The sequence below is a fragment of the Myotis yumanensis genome, unplaced genomic scaffold, assembly GCF_028538775.1.
Source record: "Myotis yumanensis isolate MYYU_CA2020_CCGP unplaced genomic scaffold, mMyoYum1.0.hap1 SCAF_1, whole genome shotgun sequence".
Lineage (NCBI taxonomy): Eukaryota > Metazoa > Chordata > Mammalia > Chiroptera > Vespertilionidae > Myotis > Myotis yumanensis.
In genome coordinates, this window is record NW_027223752.1 from 114,088,158 (window position 1) to 114,103,749 (window position 15,592).

At 46.6% G+C, this 15,592-nt stretch overlaps 1 protein-coding gene across 4 annotated transcripts; it reads right to left on the reverse strand.

The window, feature by feature from the left end:
• Positions 1 to 3,569: 3,569 nt before the first annotated feature.
• Positions 3,570 to 9,957, reverse strand: COMMD4 (COMM domain containing 4). 4 transcript variants are annotated; one of them, XM_070430049.1, is made up of 8 exons: positions 9,900 to 9,957; positions 5,549 to 5,620; positions 5,285 to 5,350; positions 5,076 to 5,115; positions 4,677 to 4,796; positions 4,430 to 4,510; positions 3,929 to 4,105; positions 3,570 to 3,844 (listed from the first exon to the last, which is right to left on the reverse strand). In XM_070430049.1, exons 1-8 carry the CDS (start codon positions 9,900 to 9,902, stop codon positions 3,804 to 3,806), a joined length of 600 nt encoding a protein of 199 aa, XP_070286150.1. In that variant the 5' UTR covers positions 9,903 to 9,957; the 3' UTR covers positions 3,570 to 3,803. The 4 variants fall into 4 exon arrangements, with proteins under 4 accessions (XP_070286150.1, XP_070286173.1, XP_070286157.1 ...); XM_070430072.1 differs by lacking the exon at positions 9,900 to 9,957 and adding an exon at positions 8,792 to 9,127; XM_070430056.1 differs by lacking the exon at positions 5,285 to 5,350.
• Positions 9,958 to 15,592: the final 5,635 nt, after the last annotated feature.

Consider the following 15,592-nt stretch of genomic DNA (forward strand, 5'->3'; position numbering starts at 1 on the left):
TTTTAAAAATTCTTGCAGCACACCAGCATGCCTCGGCACACTGAAAATCTCTGCCTTTATCATACCTAATAAAATTAACAACTTCTTAACATCATCTAACACCTAATCCACATTCAAATTTCTCTAATTGTTCCCAAAATGTCTTTTATAGCTATTTGTTCAAGGCAGAGTCCAACCAAGGATTATGTATTTTTTTAAAAAGTTATTCTTAGTATCCAAAATATCCAGTTTCCTATCACAGTCACCTTTTACCATATGACTTTAGCATCCTTGATAATCCTGCCTCAATCAAGTACTTAATTAGGAGTCACAAAATGGTTATTTTCTAATTCTGTTATTCTGTCAACATTATTTGGATTTTTTTTTGTAAAGAACTTTACCTCATTGACTAGGGCTATATGGTTATCCTGAAATGCGAAAAAGACAGGATAAATTTTAAATTCCTTTCATTTAATGATCAATTTTCAGACCAAGAATTTGGTGCAATAACAACATCCAATGGTGACAAATTAGGATTGATTTGTGGGTGTGGTTTTTCTTCCTTTGGAGGGTGCAGGGACTTTTTATGGACTCAGATTTTAATTTTTTACACTCAACATCTTTAAATCCATTGCAGTCAACATCCTTAAATCCATTGCAGTCCATATCCCTCCCTACACCAACCCACCCTCATTACTGAAAGAGTATTTTATTAGGCATTGGGGCTATTCAACTATGGAACACAATTCTCATCCTTAAGAAACTCAGGCTGGGAAAAGAGGCAAATGAGTCAATAAAAAGTTACAATGCATTGTTACTAATTAATAATTACTACTGCAATGAGAGAAGTGTCTGTGGGATTCTGTGATAACATAGAAGTCTACTGTATATTTTTACTCTTTTCAAGATTCCTTCTTTCATCATTTCCCTTCTATTTAGAGATCCTCCTATATCCTTTTTATTTTTAGGTTAGGTCTGCTGGTAACACATTATATTAATTATACCTTTCATCTGAGAATGTCTTGATTTCCCTTTTTATTCTTGAGGTAATTTTCACTGAATACAGGATTCTGGGTTGACACTTTTCTTTCAGGGCCTGAAAAATGCTGTGCTTCCTCCTTGTGGCCTGACTTCTGATGAGAAATCCAATTCTAATTGTTTCTCCCTTATAGGTAAGGTGTCACTTCTCTCTTGCTGCTTTCAAGATTTCTTTCTTTCCTTTAGTTTTCAGAAGTTTGGTTATGATATATCTTGGCATGGGCTCCTCTGGGTTTGATCAATGTGGGGTCCATTCTGCTTAACTCTGTAGGTTTGTCTTGTGCCATATTTGGGAGTTTTTCAGCCATTATTTCAATACTTTTCTGTCCCACCCTCTTTCTCTTCACCTTCTGGAACACTGTGATGACATGAATATGAGATCTTTTGTTATAGTCCTACAGGTCCCTGAGGTGTTGTGGGTGTATTCCCAAGCTATTTTCTCTCTGTTGTCCACATTGGGTAATTTCTATTGATCTTTCTTCTGCTGTTAAGTCCATCCACTGAGATTTTACTTTGGTTATTTAGCTCTCAGTTCTAAAAATTCTCTGGTTCTTTTTATCTTCTATTTCTTTGCTGAGGCTTGAAGCATTTTTATGATGGCTGCTTTATAAATATTTGACATAGAATTCTAACGTCTGAGTCATCTTAATGTCGGTATTGGTTGTCTTCTCATTCAAGTTGAGATTTTCTAGGTTCTTGGTATGAATGATTTTATAATTGAATCCTGGATGTTTATGATATTATGACTCTGGATCTTAACTGTCTCATTTAAAGTAGGTCTCTTCTGATACAGTGCCAGTGGGGAAAGGGGGAAATGCCTCCTTACTGCCTTGGGAATCTAGGCCCCTACTCAGCCTCTGCTGGTAGGTGGAAGAGCAGCTGTACTTGTGTGTGGCTGGAAGCAGCTTCTGTAAGATTTCTGTCTTGCTGAACTTGGTCCTTTGGCTAGAGAGAGCAGGCTTTTTAAAAAAATCCTCATCTGAGATATTTTTTCCATTGCTTTTCAGAGAGTAAAGGAAAGGAGAAAGGTAAGGAGATAGACAGAGACATCGATGTGAGCAACACACATCGACTGGGTACCTCCCGCATGCACCCTGACCAGGGGTGGGAAGCGAACCACAACCCAGGTATGTGCCCTCAATTGGGAATCGAACCCACGACCTTTTAGTGACAGGGCAGATGCTCTAACCATTGAGACACATCAGCCAGGGAGGGAGAGCAGGCTTTTGTTGGGGCTTTTTTTTGTCTCTGTGCTAGCTTCTCTAGCACCCAGCTCAAGATACATGCAGCAAAAAGAAAATCTGTTTCTGAAAGTAGAGAGAAGGGAGACTGGCTATGATCCTCAGGAACTAAAAAACATGACAAAGTATGTTGTGTCTCTCTCACATCAATGTCTGTCTAGCTCTCTCTCTCCTTCCCCTCCTCCCTTCCTTTCTCTCTGAAAGCAATGGAAAAAAATATCCTCAGGTGAGGATAAAAAACAAAAAACAAAAAAAACCCCCTGCTCTCTCTAGCCAAAGAACCAGGTTCAGCAAGACAGAGATCTTATGGATTGTTTTATATGTAATGTCCAAGGATTTTAGCTGAACTTAGTGGAGGAATCAGGAAAAGTTCATTTGCTCCATTACTCCAGAAGCACAAGTCAGGAACAGAGTCAGTCCTTATCCTTTGGATGCTTCAACTATCCAGTCTTTGGCCAGCTGGCTCTTTGACATGACTCATTATTCTTTGCTTCCCAAGATGTTATAGGCTCACCTTGTACTCTCCCTCCCCCAGCCTTGGAATCAGTCTTTCCTACCAGGAGCCCTGGTTGGTTTAAGCCAGTCCTGGGAAGCCATTTGTTTTACTCTGCTCAGGCTGCTGTAACAAAATGTCATAGACTGGGTGGCTTCAACAACAGACATCTATCTCTAGTTCCATAATTTTTGGAAGTCCAAGATCAAGGACATAGCAGATTCAGATCCTGGTAAGACAGCTGTCTTCTTGCTGTGTTCTCATGAGGCCTTTCCTTGGCACAAGGGTGTGGAGAGTGTCTGTCTTTCTCTTCTTATAAGGGAACTGAAAAGGGCACATCATAAGGGTCCCACTCTCTTGACCTCATCTAAACATAATTACCTCCCAAACACCCCACCGCCTAAAACCATCTCACTGGGAGTTAGGGCTCCAACATTTGAATTGAGGGAGGGGGCACATTCAGTCCATAACCACTCTTGCCAGTGAGTGGTTCAGGCATGGGCCCTTCTCTTTTTCTAATGAAGATGGCAGGTAGATAAGGGTTCTCTTTCTCTATTTGGGCATCTGGCACTGGGGCCACCACTTGCTGCCAGCCTAAGGACCAGACCACACAGAGAGGGCAGAGCCAAGAGCATCACAGGACTAGGAGCTAGAACCCCGATTTCTCCCATCTACAGATTTTGGTTCCGTTTTGGTCCTCCATCTGCCGCACCCCTGACCTGCCTCAATCAGCAGTTGAAAAGAGAAAATGGGGGATTCGCCAGTCACTTGGTCTCACAAAAACCTTTGATCTGAACCTAAAAAAACATATGCACACATTCCTTTACACTTCTGTTTATTCTTCCTGCTTGGGAAAACCATCAACAAGTATCTTTTATGGGGGAGGGAAGACAATTCTGGAAAAGTTCTCAGGATCGCTATGCTGAATTTTCAAGTAGGAACCTAGAAAGCCAGAGATCCAGGTCAGGCCTCCAGGGTCCTGAAGAGAAGTTCGAGGGCAACAACTTCACTCGGGTAGGGCAGCTCCATGTGGGCCACCAACACTCTTCTCCTCAGCCCAGGGAGCTCATCAGGGTCTGGGCCTGCTTCAGTTCTGCCAGCGAAGAGGTAAGCAGTGGGCAGCTGTCAGGTGGGATCTGAGAGGGCCCTAACCTCTCCAGGTACAGCTGAGCCTTACCTGCCAGGAGGACCTGGAACTTGTCTGCGGAGAGGGATAGGGCAACAGGTTGAGCTGGGGCCTCCTGGGCAGTGGCCACCTCCAGCCGCAGGTGTACCATTGGCTCTTCCACGGACCGCAGCAGGCTGGAGCTCATGATGTAGTCTACCCGCCAGCCCGTGCCTGCCAGCCTGTTTACTGAGAGACAGGGTGGGGCTCTCAGGCTCCTGGCAGGTGAGCCACACAGTCCTCAGCCCAGCCCCTTGCTCAGCCTACAGCCCTTCAGGTTGTATGGCTTTTGGGAAGCTCTTCTTCCTTTGACCTCTGACCCACAGCATGTGCTCAATAACTGGGAGCTCAGGTTATCCACAGATCTCGGAAGAAAGAAACCTGGCTAGAGTCAGAAGTCCTGGCTCTGTGATTGTGACATGTGACCATGAGTAAACCTTCTGAGAACAAGCACATCCCATGCTACATGTACCTTCTGACCCCAAACCGCACCTTGGCTGACTCCACACTCACCACGCAAACTGCAGGCCCGCAAGTACTCCTGCAGGGGGCTTTGCTTCTCCTCATAACAGCGACACAGGCTGGCTGCGTGCTCTGGAGGCAGAATGGAGGTCCCCTGAGGTAAGCAAGTGGCTGCTAGGGCTGCTCAGAGGGCAGGTATCAGGCTCCTGGCCCAGAAAGGGCAGGGTGCACCTCATGGTCACATGGTCTGGCCAGGGTGCATCTCATGGCAGCCCTTGGCCTGCCCAGGTCCCCATACCTTTAGGCAATCCCAGCTGCTGCAATTCACTGGACAAGGACTCGCCATCCACGCTATGCTTGGCCGCACTGGAGAGGATGAAACTCAGTACTGCCACAGTGGCTTTCACATCGCCCAACTCTGGGGAGACCCATGGGGGGTAGGAGGTGTCACTATAGCCCCAGCTACCTCCTTGTTGCCCTAGTATCTTCAGCTCAGAGCCCCCAGGCCTCCTGGAGCCATGAGCATTGCTACTGCTGGCAGAGGACACTGGGGGTAGATTGTCAATGTCTTCTCCTCAGGTTCCTCTGCTGAGGCAGGTGGGTCAGGATGAGCTGCTGGGTAAAGGGGTCTCTGTACCAAGTCCCAGGCCGAGTAGCCAGAGTTGCCCAAAGTCCGTGGACTCAGTGGGGTACTCACCAAATCTGGCATCAGCAGTGAGCTTCTGGACCTTCTCGTACTGTGGGGAAAGGAGGCCTGTAAGGGTGCCAGACCCCTGCTTGCCACCCCCTTACCCCCAATCGCCTGGATCCTGTGGTAACGATGGGCAGGAGGCTGATCACCCACCTCCCTGGGTTTGGTGCACTCTCAGGGTTGTGGGACAAGGGGGTGCTGGACCAGGCACTCACATCCATCCCCTGCCCCAGCAGCTCCTGCAGCACCTGACCGCACAGCAGCCTCAGCTTCACGGAGGACTGGAGGGAAGGCCCAACATCAGCCCGATGGCCCTCATCCCTCCATGCTGGGGGCTGCTCACAAAGTCATCCATGTGAGCAGTCACACAGCATGCTAGGATGGGCTGAGAGCACTGAGGCCCAGACCCTCAACTCCCAGGGTCCCCATCCCCAATCCCTCTGTCCCCCAGGCCCCCAAGATGACCCTGTGCACTCAACAATCTTGGCAAGTGTGCTGATCTCCGCCAGGACCCAGTCAGGACAGTCCAGATCACCACAGAACCGGAACCTCTGCAAGGGAGTGAGACAAGTGGTCAGGCTGGAAGGAGGGGTGAGGTGTGGCCAGGTGTCTCCCACACTACTGTTTCTCAGGGAGCCACTTGATCTCCCTGATTATCAGGCTGTTGAGAGAAGCCCCTCCCTGACCCACCCTGCCACCAAACTTTGTTCTGATGCCTGTCCCAGGCATTCATCTGTTCAGCAAACATTGGCTGGGTGCCTCCTCTGTGGTAGATCCTACAGAACAAAATAAAGTCCCTGGCCTCACAGCCAGTGACCTCTCTCATTTCCTTTTCCTCCCTGGCTCCAGCCACACTGGCCTCCCTACTGTTCCTGTTACACCAGGCACTCTCCCACCATTGTCCTTATGGTTTGCTTGCTCTCTCACTTCATTCAGATCTCTGCTCAAATGACAACTCTTCTGATGGCCCTTTTCTGATCATACTTTCTAAAATAGCCCCTTACAGAGGAGAACCAAGATGGTGGCATAAGGTATAAACTTGTGTGTGCTGCCCCCCACAACATCGAAACTACAACTATAAGACAAAACAGCTATCATCCAGAACCACGGGAAAGCTGGCCGAGTGGAAGTTCTACAACTAGAAGGAAAGAAAGAAGTGCACTGAGACCGGGTAGGAGGTGCAGAGGCGCCAAGAACAGAGGTACAGAGGCGCACACGAGGCGGCTGCACCTGGGTGCGCAGTTTTTTTCAATCGGAAAGGGATACAAGCTCTCGAACGCACTGAGTTCCTTTAAGGTGAGATTCTGGGGTCCCAGACTCCTACGGGGAGAAACTGGACTGTCTTGCAGCGATTTGGAAAGTGAGGGGGGCTTTCTTGCAGAGCTGCTTGCAGGGATCATTGTTGCTGTGGGGGTGCTGGACTGCAGAGACCCGGAGTCGTGGAGACGTGAGGAGTCGTGGAGACGCTGAGGACAGCCATTGCTGTTTGCTCCGCCCTGGTGATTCTCTGAGACCCCACCCCACTCAATTTACATCCCCACCCAAACTGTGCTCAGTGGCGCAAAGGAATCACCTCAGCTTTTGCAGTCTAATCTAACTGCAGCTGGGTTAGAGAGCTCTAAAACTTCCAAATTCCAAACAAAGAGGAGAAATCTGCTGATATCGCTGTAGCTCCTGCTGGGTGGACTCACAGATCCAGGAGTCAGGGTACCCCTGGTCAGACACCAGATTTCAACTCCTCACATCCATAAGGGACACACTCAAGAGGCAGACTCAGTGAGCACCAAAGCCCCACTGAAGCAAGTCCTGCCCCATAAGGGGGTCTCCAGCACAGCAGTTCTTCTTATAGACACAGTGGGTCCTCACAGTCAACCAAAAATGCGAAGACAAAGAAACATGTCACAAATGAAAGAAATGGAGGAAAGCAAACTAATGGAGGACATAGAGTTCAGAACCACAGTTATAAGGTTACTCAAAAATCTTCTACGAACCTCCGAGGAACTTAGTGAGACCTTCAAGGATCTTAAGGAGAATGCCAAAAAAATGGAAAAGGACCAGTCAGAAATTAAACATACACTGACTGAAATTAAAAATAATATACAGAGATCCAACAGCAGATGAGAGGATCCCAAGAATCAAGTCAAAGATTTGAAGTATGAAGAAGCAAAAAACACCCAACCGGAAAAGCAAAACAAAAAAAGAATCCAAAAATATGAAGATAGTGTAAGGAGCCTCTGGGACAACTTCAAATGTACCAACATCCGAATTATCAGGGTGCCAGAAGAAGAGAGAGAGCAAGATACTGAAAGCCTATTAGAAGAAATCATGACAGAAAACTTCCCCTACCTGATGAAAGAAATAGACTTACAAGTCCAGGAAGCAAAGAGAACCCCAAACAAGAGGAATCCAAAGAGGACCACACCAATACACATCATAATTAAAATGCCAAGGGCAAAAAACAAAGAGAGAATCTTAAAAGCAGCAAAAGAAAAACAGTCAGTTACCTACAAGGGAGTACCCATATGACTGTCAGCTGATTTCTCAACAGAAACCATGCAGGCCAGAAGGGAGTGGCAAGAAATATTCCAAGTGATGAATAGCAAGAACCTACAACCAAGATTACTCTACCCATCAAAGATATCATGTAGAATTGAAAGTCAGATAAAGAGCTTCACAGACAAGGAAAAGCTAAAGGAGTTCATCACCACCAAACCAGGATTATATGAAATGCTGAAGGATATTCTTTAAGAAGAGGAAGAAGAAGAAAAAGGTAAAGATAAAATCTATGAACAATAAAGTGACAACAAATAAATACCTATCAACAAGTGAACCTAAAAATTAAATCAGAATAAACTGGTGAATATAATAGAATCAGGGGCATAGAAAGGGAGTGAACTGACAATTCTTGGGGGGAAGGGGGTTTGGGGGTGCGGGAAGAGATTGGACAAAAATCATACACCTATGGATGAGGACAGTGGCGGGGGGTAAGGGCATGGGGTGGGGTGGGAACCAGGTGGAGGGGAGCTATGGGGGGAAAAAAGAGGAACATCTGTAATAATCTGAACAATAAAGATTTATTAATTAAAAAAATAAAATAAAATAGCCCCTTACACAAGGAAATTTCAGGGGCCAGTGGGTGTGTTCATTAGCTTGATCCTGATAACATTTTCATGAGCCATACATGTCAAAATATATTGAACTGTATATTTACACGTGTGTGGTTCTCAATAAAGCTGTTAAAAAATAAAAATCACTCTTTACTATACTGCTTATGTTTCTTGCTTAATCTCCACAGCACATATCACGTTTTGTTATTTATCCGTTCCTCTATTAGAATGCAAACCCACTCTGTCAATCATGTCTTGCCAGTATCCTCCACTCCCCTGATCAGTTGTCCTTATTGCCTGGCAGAGTTCTAACCCACAGCAATATACATGTCCATCTTTCCACATCTCTACTGGGCTGGGAACAAACCCCACACTGTAATGCTCTTCCCACTGAAACCTGCTTCCCCTACTGAGTTTCCCACTCCACTGAGCACAACCACCTGGGAACCAAACCCAAACACCTCCCTCTCCTTTTTCCTCATGCACTTAATCCCTGAGCTCTGCTAACTCTCCGCCGCTTCTATCTCCACTCTTTCCACCCTAATTCAGGTCACCACCATCTCCTGGGGGTCTTGCTGCCCTAGCCTGGGCTCTCTGCTCCCTCCACAAACTGACCAAAAGGATCTTTCTAACTTGCCAGTGCCCTCTTCTTAAAGTCCAAATGTGGCTCTTAAGACCCAGCAAGCTTTGGTCTTTGCTTACCTGTCCAGCCTCATCTTTCACTAACCTCCGGTTTATACCCTTCCAGTTGGGGTCATGCATTCATTCCTAGGGAGCCACGCTCTCTAACCCCTGAGGTCTGTGAATGTGCCGGTCCCTGTCTGAAGAACAGCCCCCACCCCCATGCCTCCTAAGCCCTAGTACACAACCTGCACTGCAAGGAGCCAGCTTTCTTCCCGGCCCCAGGCCTCAGATTGCTTTCCTATCACTCTGCTCAGGGTGCAGTTGGGTCTCTTCCCCTCAGGTCTTAACTATGACTGCCAAATGAAGCCTCCAATTTTGCCCGTCCTTCCTGCAGCTGAAGTCTCTGAGCAGCGTGCCTGGTACGGAGTAGGCACTCAGCATCTGCTGAAGGAATGAATGGATGGGTTGGGAAGTCCCAACCCAAACTCCTTGCTGGCTCTGGGAAGAGAGATGGAGCTTAACAGCGAAGAATCAGACTGAGCCTAATTTCTTTTGTTGTTGTCAATCCTCACCTAAGATATTTTCCATTGATTTTTAGAGAGAATGGAGGGGAGGGAGGGAGAGAGAAACATCCATGTGAGAGGGACACATCCCTGGTCGCCTGCCCAGACCAGGCCGGTGGAGCCTGCAGCCCAGGTGCATTCCCTTGACCAGAATGGAACCTGGGATCCAGGCCCACACGCTCTGTCCACTGAACCAAACCGGCCAGGGCGAGGCTGAGCCTGATTCTCGGCCAGTTCCTGCTCAAGCCCTGGGACAGGAGGGCTGCAGCGGGCAACTGTGGGACGACCACTCCGAACCGGCCCCAGCCCCGCCCCTCCCCGCAGGCCTCCTTCTCGCCGAGGAAGCGCCCGGGACCCCCACCCGGCTGCGGAGTCGGCGGCCCGCACGACTGCACCCAAGGGTTTGCCGAGGTGCCAGCGCGGCTTCCCCATCTCCTCGCACCCGCGCCTCACCCTTCCGAAGGGGCAGCCACGAGATCTGGGGAACCCTGCCCTGCCCGCCCAGCATCCGCGGCCTCGCACCCCTTTTCCCTCACCATAGCGCCAGGAAGCCCGGCCGGACCTTCTCCTTCCTGTAGCTCCGGGTCGGAGGACGTGGAGATCACGTGGCGCGGGCGGGGCGGGGCGAGGCGGGGCCTCCTCGGACCGGGCGGGGCAGGTCGCCCCACCCGGAGCTGCCGCCGGGCTGAAGGCCAGGGTCTCCCCAGAAACCCTCCCGGCAAATGGCCGGCACCTTCTCCGGTTAACCGAGGCACTCAAAGCAGCAGAAAATAGGGAGCGGAAGCCATTTAATTTGTTCGAGTTAAGGGGTCAGGCGCCCGGGAGCCAGGTCTGGAACTTAATGTAATTCCCTTGGGAGGGGCCTCAGGTCATTTCCACGATCTCCACGGCAAGCACAGCCCTTACACAGTATCTAGCTGTGGGCTGTGGCGAAAGCCATATTTTAAAAACGTGATTACAATATGATACACATTCAGAAAATTGTACGTAAGTACAAAGCTTAATGAATTTTCATAAACTGTGCACCCCATGTCACTGGCACCCATATAAGAAAACATTATCAGTACCCTGGGTATCTCCTTAAATGCCTGCTTATTTTCTTTCATTTTGATGAACCCGCTAGTTGCCTAGGAAAGAGGGCGGTAACAAATAACAAGTTCAGTGTTAGGGTCACCTAAAGAGGAATGCTCGAGGCCAAAAGGGGTATAAGAATTATGAATTTATTAGGTCATCTGGAAACCCAGATGGGCTGAGCCCCCAAATGGCGCCAGCCCCCAAAGACAGAGAGTCAGAGGTTCTTAAAGGACTATAGGCCGGCTTTCTCTGGGCAGAGAATTCTCTGTGCAGGTCCAGATTCTGGGAAACGCTGGAGGGGAGAGATATGGTCTTAGTAAGTGGAATGTGGTCCAAACAAGTGGAATGTCCATTGTGAAGTGGCCTAAAGGTCAGTTCCCAGGAGGGGGCATTGATTCAATTCTTTGATCAGACCTAACACTCAGGAGCACTCTTTCCCTAGGGCTTCACTAATGTTAGATGTTTTATCTTAAGTTTTCCCGATAAATGGGAGAAAAAATGTTTGTTTTAAATTGCATTAGTTAGATGGTCTAGGAAAACTTAAGTTTCCAATATTCACTTGAAGAGTTAAAACAACAACACTGCCTCCCCTCCCCCCAAAAAAACAACAACAAAAAAAACCCAGCAGCAACAACGAAAATACATAAGAGAATAGACCAAAGACTAGTCCTGAGAATAAGCCCAGGTGTGATATCTCCCCCCACCTCTTTTCCAGACATTTTAAGTGTTAACAAGGATAGGAAATAGTGTCCTTATATAAACTACAAAAGCTATAGGGAGGGTGGGGGACTCCTCCCCTTGTAAAAGAAAAAAGAAAAAGGAAGATACTTTTAAACTAAAGCCTCTAAAATGCCCAAGTCAATTATTTTATTTTATATAAAAATTCTTTTTTTAAAATATATACTTTTAGTCCTAGCAGGTTTCGCTCAGTGGATGTAGCATCGGCCTGTGGACTGAAGGGTCCTAGGTTCAATTCCTGTCAAGGGCACATGCCCAGGTTGCGGGCTTGATCCCCAGTTGGGGGCATGCAGGAGGCAGCTGATCAATGATTCTCTCTTATCATTGATCTATCTCTCTCTCTCCCTCTCCCTTCCTTCTCTGAAATCAATAAAAATACATTAAAAAATGTATTTTTATTGATTTCAGAGAGGAAAGGAGAGGGAAAGAGAGATAGAAACATCAATAATGAGAGAGAATCATTGATTGGCAACCTCCCCTCCACCCCCACTGGGGATGGAGCCCGCAAACCAGGCATGTGCCCTTGACCAGAATCAAACTCAGGACCCTACAGTCCGCAGACCGACACTGTGCCCACTGAGCCAAACCAGCTAGGGCCAAGTCAAGTTTAAAAAGAAACAAACCAAGAGGGGCTATGAGAGTTGCAAAGGATTTGTATAGGTCACAAAAAGTCCATATAAGTCACAGAAGGTCTGTACAAGTTAAAAAGGGGAACAAATAAAAAGGCCAAAAAGCTCTCTTTATTTTTTTTCAAAACCAATTGTTATTTTCTCACAAAAGCCCCAGATATTATGGCCCTTTACAAAGAAAAACTTGGTCGGATTTCTGAGTACTAGCAAATTCACACAGGGGTTTTAGTCACTTGACACTGACTTATAACTTAGTTTAGAGTAATTTACAAATTGTTCTCTTCCACTACTACACTATAGATAAAGAACAACACATAATAGAAGTTTTAAGGGTTATACTAATAAATTAACAGGTCATCAGAGTCAGCATCACATATACATACCAGGGGAAGATACAATCCCAAATCAGAACCCTAATTAGGTATATCAAACTAAAACAAATAAGGACAAAAGAAAAGGAACAGCTGGACACATATAGCTAAGAAGAAGGGATTCTACCCAAGTTATGCCAAAAACCTCAAAGTCCTAGGTGTCTATGTTACCCATAGGTCTTATGACAATAAGAACTACACCTAAAGGAAAAGTTACAAGGGTACTTCTCTCAAATTAAACCTATCTCTATATATAAAAGCCTAAGTGACGAACGACCTGTCGACCAGTTGCTATGACACACACGGACCACCAGGGGGCAGATGCTCAATGCAGGAGCTGCCCCTTGGTGGTCAGTACGCTCCCACAGCCAACCTCCCACAGCTGGCCAACCTCCCGTGGCCCCTCCCCCTGGCTGGCCAAGCTCCCACAGCCCTCCATACCTGCTGCTGGCCAACCTCCTGTGGCCCTGATTGGCCCCAGTCGCTGGCCAGACCGAGGGACCCTACCCGTGCATGAATTTGTGCACCGGGCCTCTAGTTTCTTATAAATCCCCACAGAAACCTCAACCTGATATCTACTCTTGTGAACCCAACAAGGACCTCAAATTCCTCTTCAAGAAACAGAAACCTATTATAGATAAGTAATGTAATGAGTGGGAATTAATATAATTGTCCTCCACTCCATTGACCTTCTTGTCAATTTTGTCACTTCTAGGAAACAACAACTCCATGTCAAGGTAATGAGGCTTCAGGGATTCCAGTCCATCCCTTCTTTAAAAGAATCAACCAAAAGTCTCTGTTCCAGTCTCAGATCCCATCCCCTTGTCTCCTTTAGATCAGACAGGAAGAGGCTTCCATACCCTAACAACAGGCAGGTTTGACACCCCTTAAGAGCACAAAGTAATTACAGAAGATGGGCCTTCCTCTCTCATCAACCCTAAAAGATTTTAGGGATGGAAGTCTCTGACAGAGGATATATTATAGGATTCCAGGGCAGGAGGAAAAGGGAATCTGAGACTGGAAAGTTAAAACAAGGCCAAACAGTGTGGGCCATTTACAGCCAGCTGGTTAATAACAAGCCATTATCTTCCACAGCCAAGGACACTTGAGAGAAAATGGTTAAAAACTTCCCTAACGAGAGAATGCAGAAAGGGAGGGAGGAAAGGGAAAGGACAAAAGAGCAGTTTTACTCCCTAAGCAGAGAAGCCAGGAGTCTCAAAGCTTGGCAAGATAAAGTTGCCAGGTGCTTCTCATGAATTCTGGGAAGGCTACGACAAAGTAAAAAGGGAGCTTGAGAATTAATCTGTACCAAAATATTCAGCAGAGGAATATTGAGACCTATAGACAGGAGGGTACATAATGCCTTGGACCCCCACCCAACTCCCCTTCAGATTAGCTGAGAACCTGTCTGAGCTTCATAAGCAAGATGTATAGGTTTGCTTGCTTTGCTTCTTTATTTTTATTTTTATTTTTTTCCAATAAATATGCTTTATTTGGGAAAGAGAGAGAGGGGAGCAGAACGTTTGGTCTTTCTTTCTTTTTTTTTTAAATAAATCTTTATTGTTCAGATTACATTTGTTCCTTCCCCCCCCCCCCCCATAACTCCCCTCCTTCCAGTTCCCGCCCCACCCTCCGCCCTCACTCCCCACCACTGTCCTCATCCATAGGTGCACGATTTTTGTCCAGTCTCTTCCCGCATCTCCCATTCCCCTTTCCCCCCCAAGAATAGTCAGTCCATTCCCTTTCTATGTCCCTGATTCATTATAATCACCAGTTCATTCTGTACATCAGATTATTTATTCACTTGATTCTTAGATTCACTTGTTGATAGATGCATGTTTGTTGTTCACAATTTGTATCTTTACCTTTTTCTTCTTCCTCTTCTTAAAGGATACCTTTCAGTATTTCGTGTAATACTGGTTTAGTGGTGATGAACTCCTTTAGCTTTTCCTTGTCTGTGAAGCTCTTTATCTGACCTTCAATTCTGAATGATAACTTTGCTGGATAAAGTAATCTTGGTTGTAGGTTCTTGGTATTCATCACTTTGAATATTTCTTGCCACTCCCTTCTGGCCTGCAAAGTTTCTGTTGAGAAATCAGCTGACAGTTGTATGGGTATTCCCTTGTAGGTAATTGAGTCTCTTTCTCTTGCTGCTTTTAAGATTTTCTCTTTGTCTTTTGCTCTTGGCATTTTAATGATGATGTGTCTTGGTGTGGTCCTCTTTGGATTCCTTTTGTTTGGGGTTCTCTGCGCTTCTTGGACCTGTAAGTCCATTTCTTTCACCAGGTGGGGGAAGTTTTCTGCCATTATTTCTTCAAATAGGTTTTCAATATCTTGCTGTCTCTTATCTTCTGGCACCCCTATAATTCTGATGTTTGTACGCTTGAAGCTGTCCCAGAGGCTCCTTAGACTATCTTCACACTTTCGGATTCTTTTTTCATTTTGCTTTTCCGGTTGGGTGTTTTTTGCTTCTTCGTATTTCAAATCTTTGGTTTGATTCTTGTGCTCATCTGGTCTGCTATTGGGTATAATATTCTTTATGTTAGTCCGTGTATGCTTACTTTCTAGTTTCTTTATCATAGCATCGAGGGTCTCATTAGTTTTCGTGAGGCTCTGCTCAAGTTTATTGCAAGCCCTCAAAATTGCGATTTTTAGCTCCATATCCTCCATTTCTGTCATGCTTTTTTGTCTCCGCATCTTTTATGCTTTCTTGGTGCACCCCCTTGTGGTCTTTGTGCAGTCTTGTTCTAGTTAAGCCTTAATTGTTGTAGTTAATACTAGAGGGATTTGACCACCAGGCCGACTGGCTGTGAGAATCAGCTGTGGGAAAACTTCTGTCCTCTGGGGAGGTGCTAATCTAGCCTTTGCCTGAGGCGATCCAGCAAATGGATCTGTGCAGGGCTTGGGCGGGGCGGGTCGCACAGGCTCAACAGGGCGGGCGGAGGGTGCAGTTATGGCTGCTCTCGGTCCCAGCAACCACTGCAAACCTCGGAGGGACCGTAGCCAGGCAGTCCAGCTTCTCCCATTTGAGTCTGGGTCCCTAGAGACTCGCCCGGATCTGTAGCCCAGAGTCTGAGACTCCCTCCTGATTGAAAACGACAACCGCGCCCTCAGCCACCAGCTCGCTTTGCGCGCGCACCACCGTACCTTTAAATTTTCCACACTGCGCCTCCTCTGAGCCTCGGAATGCTGTTGTTTTTCCTTGTAGTTGAAGAGTCTCTCCTCAGCCAGCCTTCCTGTGGTTCTGGTTGATGTCCGTTCCGTCTTTTAGTTGTATTTTTGAAGTGGTTGTTTGCGGCAACAGTCTCCGGTGTTTACCTATGCCGCCATCTTCGATTCTGTCGCTTTGCCTCTTTAATAAAGATGCACGCTTTAATTGCTTTATGAAATTGGCTTTTCACAACGTAGTCAAGGTCT